This window comes from Xenopus laevis, chromosome 1S, assembly GCF_017654675.1.
Source record: "Xenopus laevis strain J_2021 chromosome 1S, Xenopus_laevis_v10.1, whole genome shotgun sequence".
Classification (NCBI taxonomy): domain Eukaryota; kingdom Metazoa; phylum Chordata; class Amphibia; order Anura; family Pipidae; genus Xenopus; species Xenopus laevis.
In genome coordinates, this window is record NC_054372.1 from 3,372,308 (window position 1) to 3,392,374 (window position 20,067).

Below are 20,067 nucleotides of genomic sequence, written 5' to 3' on the forward strand. Positions count from 1 at the left end.
CAATGATTGTGATTTAAGTTATTAGTTAGGTTATTACACGGGGTTTATACTTCATCTGCCATTAGTTTACTACAAAATATTTGGCAGGCTAAAAAAATAATTTATTAATAATGAAAAACATATGCTGATATCACAAAAAAATGTAGAAAAGAATAAGATTGTAGTGCAACTCAGGTCTCGTTGGCAGTAATTCACCCCAAAAAAGTGGGAAGGGGAGAAAGAACGACAGGCCAAGACGTTTGACTGTGTCGGCTCATGTCCAGGGCACGGCCCAAAGCAGTTTGTCCCTCTAAGCAGCTGTCAAGGGCAGGGCGCTGAGAAAATTCAGTGGGTCGATTCCAGAAAACAAATGTTACTTGGACCTTTGCCTCAAAAGGGAGTTTTCCAAACAGACAATTCATTTCCTCGGAGCAGCTGATATTAACACATTTGTATGTATGTATGTATATTTTTATTTGTATAGCGCTCCTCGAGGACAAAGCACTGTACAGCAAAACAATAAATTAGTAGTAACAAACAAGGGGTCATTGGAATAAAAAGTAACAATAAGTGCATTATTAGAAATACAATTCACATAAATATAAAATATAATTACAATACAGATTAAGTGCTCAGTGTCAAGGAAACAAAAGGCTAGAGGACCCTACCCCATAGAGCTTACAGTCTAAATGGGAGGGTAACATACAGACACAATTCAGAGGGGTATTAAGGTGCTGTGGGTTACAGTTTGTTACACTGATATATAAGTGCCAGTTCAGCTGTTATCCAGGTGCTCCCAGAGGGAGTCTTTGAGTTTTGTTATAAAAACACTGAAGGAGGATTCTCTCCTGAGAGATTCAGGAATGACATTCCAAATATAAGGAGTCCCAAGAGAGAAGGGTTTGATACGGGAAACAGCAGTAGTAGTGGGGGGTACAACCAAGCGGTTGCTCTGAGAGGAGCAGAGGTTTCGGGCAGGAACATATAGAGAGAGACAAGAGATGAGATGTAGTGAGGTGCAGATGAATGAAGGGCTTTGAAGGTTATGAGGAGGAGTTTATACGTTATTCTTTGTTTTATAGGAAGCCATGATAAGGACTTCAGCAGCGGAGGGGCCTGTACCCTTTTGGATGAGAGGAGGAGAATTCTGGCAGCAGTGTTTAATACAGACTGTAGAGGGGAGAGATGGGAGTTAGGGAGGCCAGTTAGTAGAAGGTTACAGTAATCTAGTCGGGATAGGATGAGAGCATGCATGAGCGTCTTGGATGCAGCACCGATCCGCGCCTTTATGCCGCCTGAGGCGGCCTTCCGTTGCCGCCCCGACCCCTCCTCACGGCGCTCACATTTTCTGCGCAGGAGGGGGTCGGGGCGCTGCACGACGCTAGTGCAGAGAGCGCAATTGCGCTCTCTGCACTAGAAGAGCCGAATTTCTGGGTTGAAAACCGGAAATTCGGCTCTTAGTTACCAGGAGCAGCATTTTTGCCGCCCCTGGTAACCAGGGGGGCGCTGCCGCCTGAGGCGAGTGTCTCAACTCGCCTCATTGGTGGAGCGCCCCTGCTTGGATGTATCAGGTGAAAGGAAGGGACGGATTTTGGCAATATTGCGCAAGAAGAAGTGACAGGTTTTGACAGTGGTGTTAATATGATCAGAGAAGGAGAGAGGAGTCAAAGATTCCCCCCAGACAGTGAGCTGAGTTGACAGGATTAATGAGCCATCAATAGAGATAGTAAATAGGGGAGTAGGACCAGGCTTAGGTGGAAAGATGATAAGTTCAGTGTTAGGTTGAGTTTGAGGTGGCGCTGGTTCATCCAATTTGAGATAGCCAGGAGGCAGTTAGAGATTTGAGCCTCTGTTTCGGCTGTTAATGAAGGGGTGGATAAATATATTTGGGTATCATCAGCATACAGATGATAATTAAAGCCAAATAAATGGATGAGATCTCCCAAAGACAGAGTGTACAGGGAGAACAACAGCGGACAAAGTACGGAGCCTTGCGGCACCCCCACATTAATTGGAACTGGAGATGAGGTTTTGTTATCATAGGAGACAGTGAATGATCGGTTAGAGAGGTAAGAAGAGAGCCAAGATGCAGCCTGGTTACGGATGCCAAGCGAATAGAGAATCTGCATCAGGAGAGAGTGATCAACTGTATCAAATGCAGATAATAGGTCAAGGAGGAGAAGGATGGAGAAGTGACCTTTGGCTTTGGCAACCTGAAGATCATTTGTAACTCTGCACAAAGCAGTCTCAGTAGAGTGACCAGGCCGGAAACCAGATTGCAGAGGGTCCAACAGATCATGGGTGTGTAGAAAGTTAGTAATACGGGAGAACACAATACGCTCTAGGAGTTTAGAGGCAAGTGGTAGAAGGGAGACAGGACGGTAATTTGATAGACAGGCTGGGTCAAGTGTGGCCTTTTTAAGAATAGGCTTTACACAGGCCTGTTTGAAAGGAGAAGGGAAGGTTCCAGAAGCTAGAGAAGAATTGAAGATGTGAGTAAGTAGTAGGGTAAGCTCTGCAACACAGTGTTTGAGCAGAGAAGAAGGCATAGGGTCAAGGGGGCAAGTTGTGAGTGGGGAGGACAAAAGAAGCTTTAATAATGCGCTTCCACTTCCCTCCTTCTAGAACCTTGACTTACAGGTCCAGCCAGTAGATGGTTCCCTTAGCCACATCCTGAGATTCAGACCAATCTATCTGCAATCATAAAGCTCTGCACATAATTAATTCATGTCAAGATCGAAGTGTTCTGGATCTCTGTTTTATTTTATAAGCCAGTGCTTGTCAGGCTTTTTTCATTCAAGGTGCCCCTTAGATCAGATATAGAGAAACATGGTGTAAAAGTCCCCCTGCTATAGTTCCAGGGGTACCCAGGGTACAAATAAACACTCACCCCAAGTCTCCCCCTAACTGACCTTCAGGCTGGGCCCCCTTAGCTCATAACAAGGTTACAGATATATAGAAACATTGGGGTGTCACCCTGCTATAGTTCCAGGGGTACCCAGGGTACAAATAATCACTCACCCCAAATCTCCCCCTAACTGGCCTTCAGACTGGGTCCCCTTAGCTCATAACAAGGTTACAGATATATAGAAATATTGGGGTAACAGTCACCCTGCTATAGTTCCAGGGGTACCCAGGGTACAAATAAGCACTCACCCCAAATCTCCCCCTAACTGACCTTCAGACTGGGCCCCCTTAGCTCATAACAAGGTTACAGATATATAGAAACATTGAGATAACAGTCACTCTGCTATAGTTCCAGGGGTACCCAGGGTACAAATAAGCACTCACCCCAAATCTCCCCCTAACTGACCTTCAGACTGGGCCCCCTTAGCTCATAACAAGGTTACAGATAAATAGAAACATTGGGGTGTCACCCTGCTATAGTTCCAGGGGTACCCAGGGTACAAATAAATACTCACCCCAAATCTCCCCCTAACTGACCTTCAGACTGGGCCCCCTTAGCTCATAACAAGGTTACAGATATATAGAAACATTGGGGTGTCACCCTGCTATAGTTCCAGGGGTACCCAGGGTACAAATAAGCACTCACCCCAAATCTCCCCCTAACTGACCTTCAGACTGGGCCCCCTTAGCTCATAACAAGGTTACAGATATATAGAAACATTGGGGTGTCGCCCTGCTATAGTTCCAGGGGTACCCAGGGTACAAATAAACACTCACCCGAAATCTCCCCCTAACTGGCCTTCAGACTGGGCCCCCTTAGCTCATAACAAGGTTACAGATATATAGAAACATTGGGGTGTCACCCTGCTATAGTTCCAGGGGTACCCAGGGTACAAATAAGCACTCACCCCAAATCTCCCCCTAACTGACCTTCAGACTGGGCCCCCTTAGCTCATAACAAGGTTACAGATATATAGAAACATTGGGGTGTCGCCCTGCTATAGTTCCAGGGGTACCCAGGGTACAAATAAACACTCACCCGAAATCTCCCCCTAACTGGCCTTCAGACTGGGCCCCCTTAGCTCATAACAAGGTTACAGATATATAGAAACATTTGGGGGTACAGTTCCAGGGCCCCCCCCGTAGCTCCTAACATTGGTTAAATGGGCAAAATGCCTAGTTTACAAATAGTGCACCATGATTATTTGATACATTTCTTTCTACAATACAGTGTGTCTTTGTCGTTCTCATCACGCACATCTACGCTCTTGTGTTGGTGGATAATTACCTGTATAGACAAACCGTCCCGGGACACCTTTACAAAAGTGCTTAGACTTGTAGGATAAAGTGACTTCCACCACTCCTGGTATGTGCCTTGGGGGCGTCTGGACTCGTATGGCATACGGTGTGATCAGCTGTAGTAACGAGATCAGGACACCTCATTATATGGACCACAAACACAAAGTTCAGGGAATCTTTGCAAAACTACAACAAATGCATATGTGAAGTAATAAAAAATTTATATATCAGTGATTGTTGGACTTTTTTGGTTCTAGCTCCACTGAAGGATCCTGCATCAATCATTCACTATGAATAACTCTGGGGCAGCTAATGTGTTCACCCCAAATCTCAACCTTCTACCTGGACTTCAGAAGTATCTACTGTAGAACAGCATAGTTCTCCCTAACTCACCCTAACTGGCCTTCAGGCTGTGCCCATCTAACGCTAATGCAGTGCCACCCCCATTGGGCAAGCTTCACGTTGGGAATGGCTGATGTATAAATGGTTATACTGTATTCAAAAATTGCCCCTTTAACTTTTCTTGTGGGTCTCAAAATGTTTTGTGTACTTCCCTTGAACTTGATAAAGAGAGGAAGCCTGAAACATATTGTGACCCACACAATAAAGGTGTCTGCAGGTTGATAACTGTGTATAGACAGTAGTATTTCATCATTCATTAATTCATGGTAATGCATAGACCATAACAACAGATGTGCTGCTCATATTCATTACTTTAACTGCTCTAATAAAGTGATAACTAACTGCTTGTGTGTTGCTATGGGTTACTGCACCAGCATAGACTGCCTATCTTAATCAATGTTTGGCAGAGGATAGATGTAGACAGAGTTATATCTGTATAATATATCAGACTATCACAGATAACTATTTCTGCAAGTTGTCATTAGAAGGAGATCCACCTCTGAACCCTTTAGTCAGGCGGGGTGACACAGGTTGTGCACCTGGGATTGGTGGGGCACAAAAATATACTGAGCAAGAGGACCTAGGGATGCTTGATCTTGTGCCTCCAAACAAACCTGGAAAGAAAGAGTCAACGTACCTCACTCCATACCAGCATTGTGCCAAACACAACCTGCAGCCCATCAAAGAAATTATCTCCTATAAGAATGACAGTTGCACCTCCGCTGGTCCAGCCTTCACTTGGGCTGACAGCTTTAATGCAGGGAGTAGCTGCTTCATAGAGTGGCGTGGGGAAGAAAAAGTGACACTGTTAGAGCCACATATAAACGCAAACATATTGTTTTTCAACCTTCAACCAGTAGACCAAAGAATTACCTTCAGTGGGATCCAGTCTGCGAGCTCTTCTGCCGTGTTTAGAGTTGTTATGAACAAACATATTGTCTGATACTGCAAGTATATGCCCATCAACAGTAATTGTTGTAGAAAGCACGACCTGAGGAAATAGAAGACACAGAGTTGCCACCAAAGGCAGTAACCTCAAGGCTCAAGAGGAAAGAGTAAGGGCCTACTATTCTGGGGCAAAAAGAGGTGATATCCATTAAGCAGGAACTCTAGAAGAGCTTGGAGATGTGATGGTAAAACCCATTATGAGGTTAAACAGGTGATGTTAAAAAAACGTATTAAGAGAGATGGAGGTGAAAAGAATTTAGAACTTAGAAGAGATGAAAGAGAAGAAAGTAATGATAAGCAAGCCAGGTAATGGAACTTAAGCTTTGTGCACAATGCCAAATTCCATGAAATTATGGCTCAGTTCTGTCATTCCATCAAAACAACATGAAGAGAAGATGGTATCTTGCCCAGCTTTAATCATCTTGTCCTGCTGTAAACATGTTGCCTAATTGTAACCATTTTGTCCTATTTCCATCTTGCCCTACTCTCTCCATCTTACCCTAATGTCTCCATCTTGTCCTTCTATTTCCATCATGCCCTACTATCACAATGTTTTTATCCCGTCTCCATCCTGCTTTAGTTTCTCCATCTCCTACTACAGTATGTCCATTTTACCCTACTGTCACCACTTTTCTCTACTCTATATATCTCCCTTCTGTCTTACTATACTGTCTCCATCTTACCATACTATCTTTATCTTGTCCTCATGCCTCCATCTTGACCTACTCTCTCCATCTTGCTCCACGGTCACCATATTGCCCTACAGATACCATGTTGTCTTACTGTCATCACCTTGCCTTAGGGTCTTCACCTTGCCCTGCTATCTCAATCCCACCCTTTTGTTATCACCTTGCTCTACCCTCTCCATATTTCCCTACCATACCATCTGTAATCATCTTGGCTACTATGTTCTTCTTACCCTACTGTCTCCATCTTACCCTACGGTCTCTATCTTGTCCTACTGTCTCCACCTTGTTCTACTGTTGCCACCTTGCCCAGTTTTAACCACTTTGCCTTACTCTATCAATCTTGCCCTGATCTCTTCATCATATCTTACTTCCTTCACCTTACTCCACTTTCACCATAATGCCCTACAGACATCATGTTGCCCAGCTGTCACCATCTTGCCTGTTACCATTCTAGCACCCTTACTACCACCATGAAGAGGAGACAGTAAAGAGTAACCAATAACAGCTTAGCAAGGAGGAGGTGAAGAGACACAAAAGGAGTTGGTTGATTATTGTGAACAGAATGATAGAAGAACATTATTAAAAGATTGGGGATATGTCTCCGTGCCAGGGGTCCATGAATTACTCTTGATATATACCAATTAAGCTGGATAGATTGCTACACCTGTCTATACTACCAAGGTTATTCAAAATATTTAGTTACTGTTTTCATTAAGGAGAGAGACTTTGTGAGAGTTGTGACAAGCTATGTAAATGAAGTAGGATTCTAATCACATAAGAATGTTCTAATTATCAGCTCTTTAAGAAGCCCCCTAATGAGCAGACAAGCCCTGCTGTGAGAAAATATCTGGTGAGTTTCTCAGTTCTATCCAGGATCTGCCCCCTGGGGTCTTAACACTTCCAGCACCAGCAAGTTGGGGGGAATGGAGCATTAACATTTTATTCAGCAATAGGGAAAGACCATCTGCGGGAAATACTTGGGTGATTAAGAAGTATGTGTGGCGTCTAGAGAACGTCTACAGGCACTTTTCACAGTTTCTTATGTTAGTGTTAATGTATTTAAAGAGTTTTTATAGACACATTTTGGTCTAATAATGCTACACTTGGAGCACAAAACAGAAATATAACAGGTGGATACATGGAGTCAAAATCCATTAAGACTGTAGGGGCAGGTCTCTACAAACATTGCACACCTAGACATGGGCATAACCAAATGTTACTGCCCTACGATCTCCATCTTCCCTTGCTGTCTCCAGTCTGTTTCTTGTCCTATTGCTACATTTTCTCAATGTACACCCCCGCTGACTTCATCTTGCTCGACAGTCTCCATTTTCCCCTACTGTCTCTATCTTGACTTACTTTTTCCATCTTGCCCTACTTTCTCCTTCTTGCCCTATCTTCCACTCTGCCATTTCTATCTTGCCCTGCTGTCTCCATCTTGCCCTAAGGCCCATCTTGACATGTCATCTCCATCTTGCTCTACTGTTTAAATCTTACCCTGTTGTCTCCATTTTGCCCTACTGACTCCATCTTGCCGTACGGTCTCCGTCTTCCTCTGCTATCTACATCTTGTTTTGCTGTATAATTCTTGATTCTCAATCTTCCCCCCTCTGTCTCTATTTCACAAGACTGTCTTCATCTTGCCCTGCTGTTGATACCTCATTCAACTGTATCCATTTTGTCCTTCTGTCTCTATATTGCCCTACTATATTCAACTTACCCTACAGTCTCCATCTTGCCCTACATTCTCCATTGTGCCCTACTGTCTTCATCTTGCCCTAATGTCTCCTTCTTGTCCTACTGTCTCCAACTTGCCCTACTGTCTCCATCTTGTCCTACAGTCTTCATTTCACCCAACTGTCTCCATCTTGACCTAATATTTCCATCCTACCTAAAGCTGTTGCTCTACTTGCACCACCATCCCACGGCAGGTATAATGACACTCACCTGAAACCTTCTCATATCCCGAGGATTCCCTGCATTCTTCAGACAGTTCTGGTTGCATTTCAAGAAGAACTTAAGAAAGAATCTGCAAGACACAGGGATTTGGGACACTGTGACAAAACTATTAAGTGCTACAAAGGTTTCTCACTTCTCTAAATCTAAAGTGCTTTTGGAATATGGACTGTTCATTTACATTGTCATGTTTTGAGAATTTGAAAATTATTGGTTCCACATACTCTGTGTATGAAGTGAAATGTATTCCCTTTATTAGAATATAAAGATAAAATACAAATATTTTATACTGCTTTAATATACAAGTAAAGTGAGTAACCTGTAAAGTATGTCTTCACAATTGTTTATTAGTTATACCACTGGGTAAATTCTGTGGTTTTTTGATGTGCCATTTGTCATATGACATTTTTGTCAAAAAATGCAAATAAGTAATTTCTACATAAAAATAGGGATTATAACCACTACAGAGTTACTGTGACCTACATAAAAGAACCCAATCTGCAGCCTTGTGTCCTTATATGGTCACAGAACAACCCCTCAGTGACTTCTAATATCCTTATCATTTACAGTAGGGGGTACATTATCCCTTATAATACATGAGTGATACTCAGAGTTCCCTGTATAACTCAGCCTGCAGCCTTGTGTCTTTATATGGTCACAGAACAACCCCTCAGTGACTTCTAATATCCTTATCATTTACAGTAGGGGGTACATTATCCCTTATAATACATGAGTGGTACTCAGAGTTCCCTGTATAACAGCCTGCAGCCTTGTGCCTTTATATGGACACAGAACAACCCCTCAGTGACTTCTAATATCCTTATCATTTACAGTAGGGGGTACATTATCCATTATAATACATGAGTGATACTCAGAGTTCCCTATATAACTCAGCCTGCAGCCTTGTGCCTTTATATGGTCACAGAACAACCCCTCAGTGACTTCTAATATCCTTATCATTTACAGTAGGGGGTACATTATCCCTTATAATACATGAGTGATACTCAGAGTTCCCTGTATAACTCAGCCTGCAGCCTTGTGTCTTTATATGGTCACAGAACAACCCCTCAGTGACTTCTAATATCCTTATCATTTACAGTAGGGGGTACATTATCCCTTATAATACATGAGTGATACTCAGAGTTCCCTGTATAACTCAGCCTGCAGCCTTGTGCCTTTATATGGTCACAGAACAACCCCTCAGTGACTTCTAATATCCTTATCATTTACAGTAGGGGGTACATTATCCCTTATAATACATGAGTGATACTCAGAGTTCCCTGTATAACTCAGCCTGCAGCCTTGTGCCTTTATATGGTCACAGAACAACCCCTCAGTGACTTCTAATATCCTTATCATTTACAGTAGGGGGTACATTATCCTTTATAATACATGAGTGATACTCAGAAATCCTTGAGCTAAGCACACTTCGGCAGAAACAGACGTATATGTTTGCTAATAAGATGTACAGAGAAATAAGATAAAACGAGGGCAGTGCAGGTTTCCCCCTATACAAATCACAAATGAACTGGGAGATGTTATTATGTATTTATAGTTGGATAAATATAAATATGCAGATAATAATGTGACAGGTTTGAAGTCATCCAGAACCACAAAACACAGATGAAGTTCTTGTTAAATTCCAGGTAAGACTGCAGATTCATTGTGTCTAAGTCATTGTGATCTCAGTTGACTCTTGAACATAGAGACAAGTAGTATCTGCACCAGTGGACGTGGAATATTATTTTCTGCTCTCGAGACAATTCGCTGAGCAATTTTCCAACATTATATCTGGGGAAATAAAACTTTATCAGGTCAGTGGGCCCAGAAGTACAATTGTGTTGCACAAAGACAAATGTAGAAGAGAGACAAGTAGCAAGTGGGAGCCAGACAGAGAGAAGAGCCAGAGACAGTCGCTCCCAAAAGCTTCTCATCATCATAAAATATTTATACTGCTGGGACACATCCGAGAACGGGCAGCACATTGTGAATTATACATGGCGGCCGGGCACCATCACAAAGAGGCACAAATCCTTATTAGCAGCTCGTTGTGACATCAACTTAGAAACAGACACACACACAAACTGTGTTATACAAACTGCAAGTGTTGCTACTCAAAATATAACTCTCATAGCCTTCTACTGTGTGTAAATGTATCCTACACAACTTGTATGTAACCACATGTGTTCTATGGCTCTCACCGGGTATTAAAGTGAGTACATAAACACATCCTAACTCCTCTATACCTGCTGTGATCTCACACTGTTACTATAAACATGTTCCCTACTATACCTGCTATCCCACAGTCACACTCCCTTCCCAGAGACTATTATCCACTGTTACTATAGACACATCTCTCCCTACTATACCTGCTATCCCACAGTCACACTCCCTTCCCAGAGACTATTATCCACTGTTACTATAGACACATCTCTCCCTACTATACCTGCTATCCCACAGTCACACTCCCTTCCCAGAGACTATTATCCACTGTTACTATAGGCACCATCTCTCCCTACTATACCTGCTATCCCACAGTCACACTCCAATCCCAGAGACTATTATCCACTGTTACTATAGACACCATCTCTCCCTACTATACCTGCTATCCCACAGTCACACTCCCTTCCCAGAGACTATTATCCCACTGTTACTATAGACACCATCTCTCCCTACTATACCTGCTATCCCACAGTCACACTCCCTTCCCAGAGACTATTATCCACTGTTACTATAGACACCATCTCTCCCTACTATACCTGCTATCCCACAGTCACACTCCCTTCCAGAGACTATTATCCCACTGTTACTATAGGCACCATCTCTCCCTACTATACCTGCTATCCCACAGTCACACTCCCTTCCCAGAGACTATTATCCCACTGTTACTATAGACACCATCTCTCCCTACTATACCTGCTATCCCACAGTCACACTCCCTTCCCAGAGACTATTATCCACTGTTACTATAGGCACCATCTCTCCCTACTATACCTGCTATCCCACAGTCACACTCCCTTCCCAGAGACTATTATCCCACTGTTACTATAGGCACCATCTCTCCCTACTATACCTGCTATCCCACAGTCACACTCCCTTCCCAGAGACTATTATCCACTGTTACTATAGACACCATCTCTCCCTACTATACCTGCTATCCCACAGTCACACTCCCTTCCCAGAGACTATTATCCATTGTTACTATAGACACCATCTCTCCCTACTATACCTGCTATCCCACAGTCACACTCCCTTCCCAGAGACTATTATCCACTGTTACTATAGACACCATCTCTCCCTACTATACCTGCTATCCCACAGTCACACTCCCTTCCCAGAGACTATTATCCACTGTTACTATAGACACCATCTCTCCCTACTATACCTGCTATCCCACAGTCACACTCCCTTCCCAGAGACTATTATCCACTGTTACTATAGACACCATCTCTCCCTACTATACCTGCTATCCCACAGTCACACTCCCTTCCCAGAGACTATTATTCCCAGTGCGGTTGAAGGGGTCCCTCAAGTCTATATAGTAAGTGTATTCAGTCTGCCTTCCACCCTAATGTATACTAAATGGAAAAAGGTTGGGTTCAATACTTTACCACCAGCCATGCCTATATCTAAAGGACAGTGGTTATTTATTCTGGCCTTGATATATTGTAACTAAGTTTGATGAGTCCATGCGCACCATGGAAACTAAATAAATGACACAATCAAAATATCACCTGAAGTTCATGTCGACTACATCCCCTGTGCCACAAGTCATAGTTTACACTTTACCACTCAGTGTTCCAGAACTCCTTTTACTTTCCATCTTCTCTGCCTCAGATTTAATCCCTAAAGAATACGATGGGAATCGCTCTACATCGCCACCTACAGGCGAGGTGGTTCCTCACTCAGCATTGCCTCAACCCAACACTTCCAGTACCAAACTAAAACTCCTTTGCGACTTTTTCGCCCACTTAGACAGCAGCCGTGCAAATAGTCTGCAAGTTAAAAATAAAGACAATATGCATAAATTAGCATATATCATGCACCGCTCTCCCCATTTAATATGCAAATTCCCAGAAATATTGCAGAACACCTTCTGTTCAGAGTGAATAAATTTGAATTTGCAATTAGAATAATCTTGTATAATTAATGAAAAGCGTCAATTTTGGCTCCTAAGTAATTTGATTAACATGTTGATAGGGCACTTATGAAGCTCTCTAAACCACTGGGGTTGGGCTGATGTAAGATGGGCTTGTACCAAACAGCAGATACCACAACATTCTATTGTATAGACAAGTGAGAATACTCTGCTGCTATCTGGGCTCATGCAGAATTCAAGAGCATATTTGCCAAGAGTGGTCATTCATGATAAGAGCAGAACATGCAGCCAATCCCAAAGGATCCCACATCAAGCAGATGACTGTATTTTACAAGGCACGAGGAAAGACACACTTTGTAAGTTATTTCGTTAACGTAGGTCTGGCCACCAATGGTGCTTTAGTTGACCCCACACCATGCTTTTATAACAAGTACAGATCCCCATATCCCTTCAAAGTTGGCCTAAAGTTGACATCACTCCATACTTCTGCCATATTGTCCTGCTGTTGGCATTTCACTCTACAGTTGTTATCTGGTCATATAATCACCATGTACCTCTACATTTGCTAACTTGCCCTACTGTCACAGTCTGACCCTATTGCCACCATCTTGCATTATTAGGAGCATCTTGTCCTACTGATGCCATGTTGCCCTAAAGTTGACATCATTCTATTGTTGCCATTTTGCCCTTCTGTTGGCATCTTGCTTCACAGTTGCTATCATGCCCTATTGATACCATCCTGCTTTACAGCTGCCACCTTGCCCGAGTTTAATCAACTTGCTCGACATCTCTGTTTCTCTCAGGATTTTGACAAGACAAACCTGGCACCAATATAAGGACCACCCTTTCTTCTTCTTTAGACATGTCAATTGAAAACATTTCTAATATATGATGGAATGTTTAATGGTCATATCAACGAGTGCAGAGATGGATACCTAGTGTAGTGTTAAAGGGCTAATTCCCAACCCTACATTCCTTGAGATGAGCAAAAGAGGAGATGGGAATGAGCAACTATGTTTTAGAGCATGACATCAGGGTGACCTGTAAATGCATGTTCAGAACGAATGGTATATACTTATAGGGGTTCCGCTGTGTGGATCTGATTTAGGGATCATTTGGATAATGGGGGAGGGATATCAGAAAAAGATCGTTCATACTTATGACTGGGCACAACAGGATAAGAATATTAGGAGGTCTGTGATATGCAACTTGACAAATAAAGTCACTTTTGCTAAGGATTTCCTTGACTTTTTCCTCTTTCCCATGATGAAGATGGCACTCACCCATCGCCAGTTTTAAATGGTATCCAACCATCACCCATCAAAAGGGTACACACTCATCACCAGTCAAAATGCTACCCAGCCAACACCAATCAAAATGGAATCCACTTATTACCAGCCTCAATGACACCCAGCCAACACCAGTAAAAATAGAACCCAGCCAACACCAGTGAAAATGGTATTAACCCATCACCAGCGACAATGGCACTCACCCATCATAGGTCAAAATGGAACTTAGACGTGATGGTATTTGTCAAAATGGCACCCACCCATCATCAATCAAAACTGCACCCACCCATTGACAATTAAAATTTTACATAGCCAATACCATTCAAAAGAGCACTCAATCATGGTCAGTGAAAATGGTACCCAGCCAACACCACTGGAAATGGTACACATCTTTCACATATGAAATGTTACCCATTCAATACCAGTCAAAAGCATTTGATACAGTGCCACACAAAAGGTTACTGGTTAAATGAAGGAATGTTGGCCTGGAACATAGTATTTGTACCTGGATAGAGAACTGGCTAAAAGATAGACTACAAAGAGTGGTGGTAAATGGAACATTTTCTAATTGGACCAGTGTTGTTAGTGGAGTACCGCAGGGCTCTGTACTAGGTCCCTTGCTTTTCAACTTGTTTATTAATGACCTGGAGGTGGCCATTGAAAGTACTGTTTCTATTTTTGCAGATGATACTAAATTGTGCAGAACTATAGGTTCCATGCAGGATGCTGCCACTTTGCACAGTGATTTGTCTAAACTGGAAAACTGGGCAGCAAACTGGAAAATGAGGTTCAATGTTGATAAATGCAGGTTATGCACTTTGGCAAAAATAATATAAATGCAAGTTATACACTAAATGGCAGTGTGTTGGGAGTTTCCTTAAATGAGAAGGATCTTGGGGTCTTTGTAGATAACACGTTGTCTAATTCTGGGCAGTGTCATTCTGTGGCTACTAAAGCAAATAAAGTTCTTGTATAAAAAAGGGCATTAACTCAAGGGATGAAACATAATTCTGCCTCTTTATAGGTCCCTGGTGAGGCCTCATCTGGAGTATGGGGTAGGGATGTCGCGGACTGTTCGCCCGCGAACTAATTCGCGCGAACATCGACTATTCGCGTTCGGCGAATGTTCGCGAACGTCGCGCGACGTTCGCCAATTTGGGTTCGCCTTAGCTGGCGCTTATTTTTGCCCTCTCACCCCAGACCAGCAGATACATGGCAGCCAATCAGGAAGCTCTCCCTCCTGGACCACCCCCACACCCCCTGGACCACTCCCCTTCCATATATAAACTGAAGCCCTGCAGCGTTTTTTCATTCTGCCTGTGTGTGCTTGGAAGAGCTAGTGTAGGGAGAGAGCTGTTAGTGATTTGAGGGACAGTTGATAGTAACTTTGCTGGCTAGTAATCTACTTGATACTGCTCTGTATTGTAGGGACAGAACTCTGCAGGGATTTGAGGGACATTTTAGGTTAGGTAGCTTTGCTGGCTAGTAATCTACCTTCTACTGCAGTGCTCTGTATGTAGCTGCTGTGGGCAGCTGTCTGTCCTGCTGCTGATCTCTCATCTGCATCTGTTCTTCAAACAACTGCCACCTAGCTGTCTAAATATCAATAATAATACCGTCTCCAGAAACACCACCCGAGTGACGTTTTTCAAGCAGCAATAATATATTCCGTATCCAACGGCTGTAGTGTATAAGTTGCCCTTGCAGGCATTATTTGCCCAGTCTTTAACCAAGTGCCACCTAGCTGTGTGAGCTTTTTCACATTCCGTGTCCAGAAACATCACCTGAGTGACGTAGTGTGATTTCTGCCCTTTACAGCACAAAACGCAGCGCTGTGTCAACAATGGATTTTTCAGATACATTTTTGCCCTTGATCCCCCTCTGGCATGCCACTGTCCAGGTCGTTGCACCCTTTAAAAAACTTTAAAATCATTTTTCTGGCCAGAAATGTCTTTTCTAGCTTTTAAAATTCGCCTTCCCATTGAAGTCTATGGGGTTCGCGACGTTCGCGAACTATTCGCATGTTTTGTCGCAAGTTCGCGAATATGTTCGCGAACATTTTTTCCGCCGTTCGCTACATCCCTAGTATGGGGGCAGTTTTGGACTCCAGTCCTTAAGAGGGATATAAATGAGCTGGAGAGAGTGCAGAGACTAAGTGCAACTAAACTGGTTAGAGGGAGGGAAGAGTTAAATTATGAGGGGAGACTGACAAGGTTGGGGTTGTTTTCTCTGGGGGAAAAAAGGCGCTTGTGAGGGGACATGATTAGACTTTACAAGTACATTAGAGGACATTATAGACAAATAGCAGGGGACCTTTTTACCCATAAAGAGAATCACGTACCAGAGGCCTCCCCTTCAGACTAGAGGAAAAGAAGTTTCATTTAAAGGAAACAGAGTAGGGGGTTCATCACAGTGAGGACAGTGAGGTTGGGGGAATGCACTGCCGGGTGATGATTCAGTTAATGACTATAAGAGGGACTTGGATGATTTCTTGGACAGACATAATACAAAGGCTATTGTGATACTAAACTCTATAGTTAGTATAGATATGGGTATATAGAATTTTAATTAAAAGTAGGGAGGGGTGTGTGTATGGGGCTGGGTTTTCATTTGGAGGGGTTGAACTTGATGGACTTTGTCTTTTTTCAACCCAATTTAACTATGTAACTATGTAACTATGTAAGATGAAGCCCAACATGGTATCCAGTCAACACCAGTGAAAATGGTACATACCCATCACCAATGATGTTGCCTGTTTTGGGTCAAATTTATTCCTGTATCTACTTAATAGATATTTATATGGCCCTCAGTAAGTACAATCGTCTCCAGCAATGATACAACATCCTACGCCTCGAGCTGGAGGGCCCCCAACCCACACACACAAGTGATCCAATGTCAGTGCAGAATAATTACAAGGAGCAGCATCTCAGGGCTGGCTCAATTAACTGCTCATTATCCCCGAAGGCCTCGCATTTCACAACTGATAGTATCTCATCAGCAGATCAATAGCTGCCCCAGGAAATCAATGGCATTATATATGGGAATCAATAGCCTTCCCGTTACAAATAGCCAGGCCCTGTCCCCCATAATAAACCCAATTGTAGTTTATAGCAGCAGATTATGTCCGGATCATTGGTTCAGCACCTACAACTGATGGGACTGGAGCCTAAACATGACACTAACGAGGCACCCGGCGGCCGCTGATTCATGGGTCAGTTTGTAGAAAATGAAACAAATTAGTATTTAATGAATTGGAGCCTGGGCAAGGCCTGTTTAACCATTACTGGACTTTAGCTCCATTTAGCAAGGACAACCCATATATAGACACAAAGCATTGTATTATTTATAGATTGATGAGCCAATCAGATTGATTCTGCTCCCTTCACCAATCAATTAAATGACTGTTTTAAAGGTACACTTTTTAAGCACATTCCTTCTATAGTTAAAAAATTAAAATGCACTGCTACATTCTTGCTTTTTACATGAAATGTCTAAAAAAAACAAGACCCTAATGAAAGTAATTTAGAGTAACTAAAATATAATGTACCGTTACTTTGTATTGGTAAAAGTGTTTGTTTTAGAAAGACAACTAAAGTAAACATATTACAAGCTACAGCCATTCAAGCTAAAAAAAAGGAGAAAAAGCACAGGCTACTTAGAAGATAACAGATAAGCTCTGTAAAAGAATACAATGGAATTCTACAGAGCTTATCTGTTATCTACTGTGTATCCTGTGCTTGAATGTCTGCCCCCATAGCTACACAGCAGCTTGTTTATATAAACTATAGTAGTACTTATCTGTTATCTACTGTGTATCCTGTGCTTGAATGGCTGCCCCCATGGCTACACAGCAGCTTGTTTATATAAATTATAGTAGTACTTATCTGTTATCTACTGTGTATCCTGTGCTTGAATGGCTGCCCCCATGGCTACACAGCAGCTTGTTTATATAAACTATAGTAGTACTTATCTGTTATCTACTGTGTATCCTGTGCTTGAATGTCTGCCCCCATGGCTACACAGCAGCTTGTTTATATAAACTATAGTAGTACTTATCTGTTATCTACTGTGTATCCTGTGCTTGAATGGCTGCCCCCATGGCTACACAGCAGATTGTTTATATAAACTATAGTAGTACTTATCCGTTATCTACTGTGTATCCTGTGCTTGAATGGCTGCCCCCATGGCTACACAGCAGCTTGTTTATATAAACTATAGTAGTACTTATCTGTTATCTACTGTGTATCCTGTGCTTGAATGTCTGCCCCCATGGCTACACAGCAGCTTGTTTATATAAACTATAGTAGTACTTATCTGTTATCTACTGTGTATCCTGTGCTTGAATGGCTGCCCCCATGGCTACACAGCAGCTTGTTTATATAAACTATAGTAGTACTTATCTGTTATCTACTGTGTATCCTGTGCTTGAATGGCTGTCCCCATGGCTACACAGCAGCTTGTTTTTATAAACTATAATAGTACTTATCTGTTATCTACTGTGTATCCTGTGCTTGAATGGCTGCCCCCATGGCTACACAGCAGCTTGTTTATATAAACTATAGTAGTACTTATCTGTTATCTACTGTGTATCCTGTGCTTGAATGGCTGTCCCCATGGCTACACAGCAGCTTGTTTTTATAAACTATAGTAGTACTTATCTGTTATCTACTGTGTATCCTGTGCTTGAATGGCTGCCCCCATGGCTACACAGCAGTTTGTTTATATGAACTATAGTAGTTTTTATGAAGCAAACACACCAGTGTACCAGTGCAGGGCAACACTACATTATATTTTCATTAGTTTAAAACACTTTCATTTTTTAGTGTTACTGTTCCTTTAAGGCAGTGATCCCCAACCAGTAGCTCGTGAGCAACATGTTGCTCTCCAACCCCTTGGATGTTGCTCCCAGTGGCCTCAAAGCAGGAGCTTGTTTTTGAATTCCAGGCTTGGAGGCAAGTTTTGGTTGTATAAAAACCAGGTGCACTGCCAAACAGAGCCTCAATGTAGGTTGACAATCCACATAGGGGCTACCAGATGGCCAATCACAGCCCTTATTTGGCACCTGAGAACATTTTTTTATGCTTGTGTTGCTCCCAATCTCCTTTTACTTCTGAATGTTGCTCACGGGTTCAAAAGGTTGGGGATCCCTGCTTTAAGGCAAAAGGACTGTTACAGTGCTGTTCCATAGAAACTGAACTGTAGCTCACACAGGAATCCCAGCACCTCTCTAAAGAGAATGGCAGTTTGCTACTAGAGCTAGCTATCCTGGAGTTGTTGGCAGCTACAGTATGAGTAGTACAAATCCATTGTAAGTGAGAGAAGGGATGGGAATGACTCGTATCCCTGAGACAAATACTACATAATTGATTTCTATAAAGGGAAAGTACAAATTAGAAACTAAACCAAAAATCCCTGGGGGATGAGTTATAAATGTTGAAGTATTACAGTCACACCAGGGAGGCCGCAGAAAGGCAAAAAAGTGAACAAACAATTAACGTCGGACAAACCGAAATCATTGGTTACAAGTTTATAACTTTATATATATTGTATATACTCTATATAATGTGTAATAAAAGTATTTGTTCCCTTGATTTATCACCCCCGAAAACCAGACCAGTTATTGACATGTCGGGCAACTTGAAGTGCGAGTAGGCTCACTATATCATTGTGCTTTTCTGTTGAGGTCACATGATCATGTAGGACCAATTGCACAACAGTAAAGGTCTCTTTACCTGTCTATGATCACTGGATCCGAGGGTGTCTCATTTCGGTTCCCGCAGCTCTTCTTGTCACAACACCGACTGCAACGGAATAATATAAATGATCATTGAAATCCTCAACCTTGAAACTCTTATGTTGCAATGCCATTTTTTTGATTTAGAATTAAAGCTTTCCTGGTAGAAGGAACTGGATGGAGGCTCCAAGGATGCTATTGGTGCCCATTTGGGGGCATCGTCTCCTCCAAGGTCTACAAAGTAACCCCAAAGACAAACATAATTTTCTAGTCTAGTCTTCTCTAGGGGTCTGGAAGCTTCTAGAACAGTGATCCCCAACCAGTAGCTTGTGAGTAACATGTTGCTAACCAACCCCTTAGATGTTGCTCCCAGTGGTCTCAAAGCAGGTGCTTAGTTTTGAATTCCAGGCTTAGAGGCAAGTTTTGGTTTCATAAAAACTAGGTGTACTGCCCAACAGATCCTCATGTAGGCTGCCACAGAGGAGCCACCAAACAGCCAATCACAGCCCTTATTTGACATTCCCATGGACTTTCTCATGCTTGTGTTGCTCTCCAACTCTTTTTACATTTAAATGTGGCTCCCAAGTAAAAAAAAGTTTGGGGACCCCTGTTCTAGAAAGTGTCTTTAGCTCTTCCATGGTTCATTAGCCTCAATTCGTTACTATAATGAGTAAATATTGTAATTGCTCCCCGTGTGTTAGCAACAATAGAGAAGGTTGGGAGCAAGAAGAGCCCTGGGGGGAGTTCCTCACACATATCACCATG

At 42.6% G+C, this 20,067-nt stretch overlaps 1 protein-coding gene across 2 annotated transcripts in view; it reads right to left on the reverse strand.

Moving 5' to 3' along the window:
- The window catches only part of coe3l.S (COE3-like S homeolog), a 67,587-nt gene that overhangs the window by 18,204 nt on the left and 29,316 nt on the right, over positions 1-20,067 (reverse strand). Inside the window, exons 6-10 of one of the 2 annotated variants that reach the window (XM_041579342.1) lie at positions 19,301-19,369; positions 8,172-8,253; positions 5,461-5,578; positions 5,225-5,355; positions 4,175-4,301 (exon numbers count right to left, since the gene is read on the reverse strand). In XM_041579342.1, the coding sequence (XP_041435276.1) occupies positions 4,175-4,301; positions 5,225-5,355; positions 5,461-5,578; positions 8,172-8,253; positions 19,301-19,369 (527 nt within the window). Of the gene's footprint in view, positions 1-4,174; positions 4,302-5,224; positions 5,359-5,460; positions 5,579-8,171; positions 8,254-19,300; positions 19,370-20,067 lie in introns of both variants that reach the window. The other variant, XM_041579341.1, reaches the window with a different exon arrangement.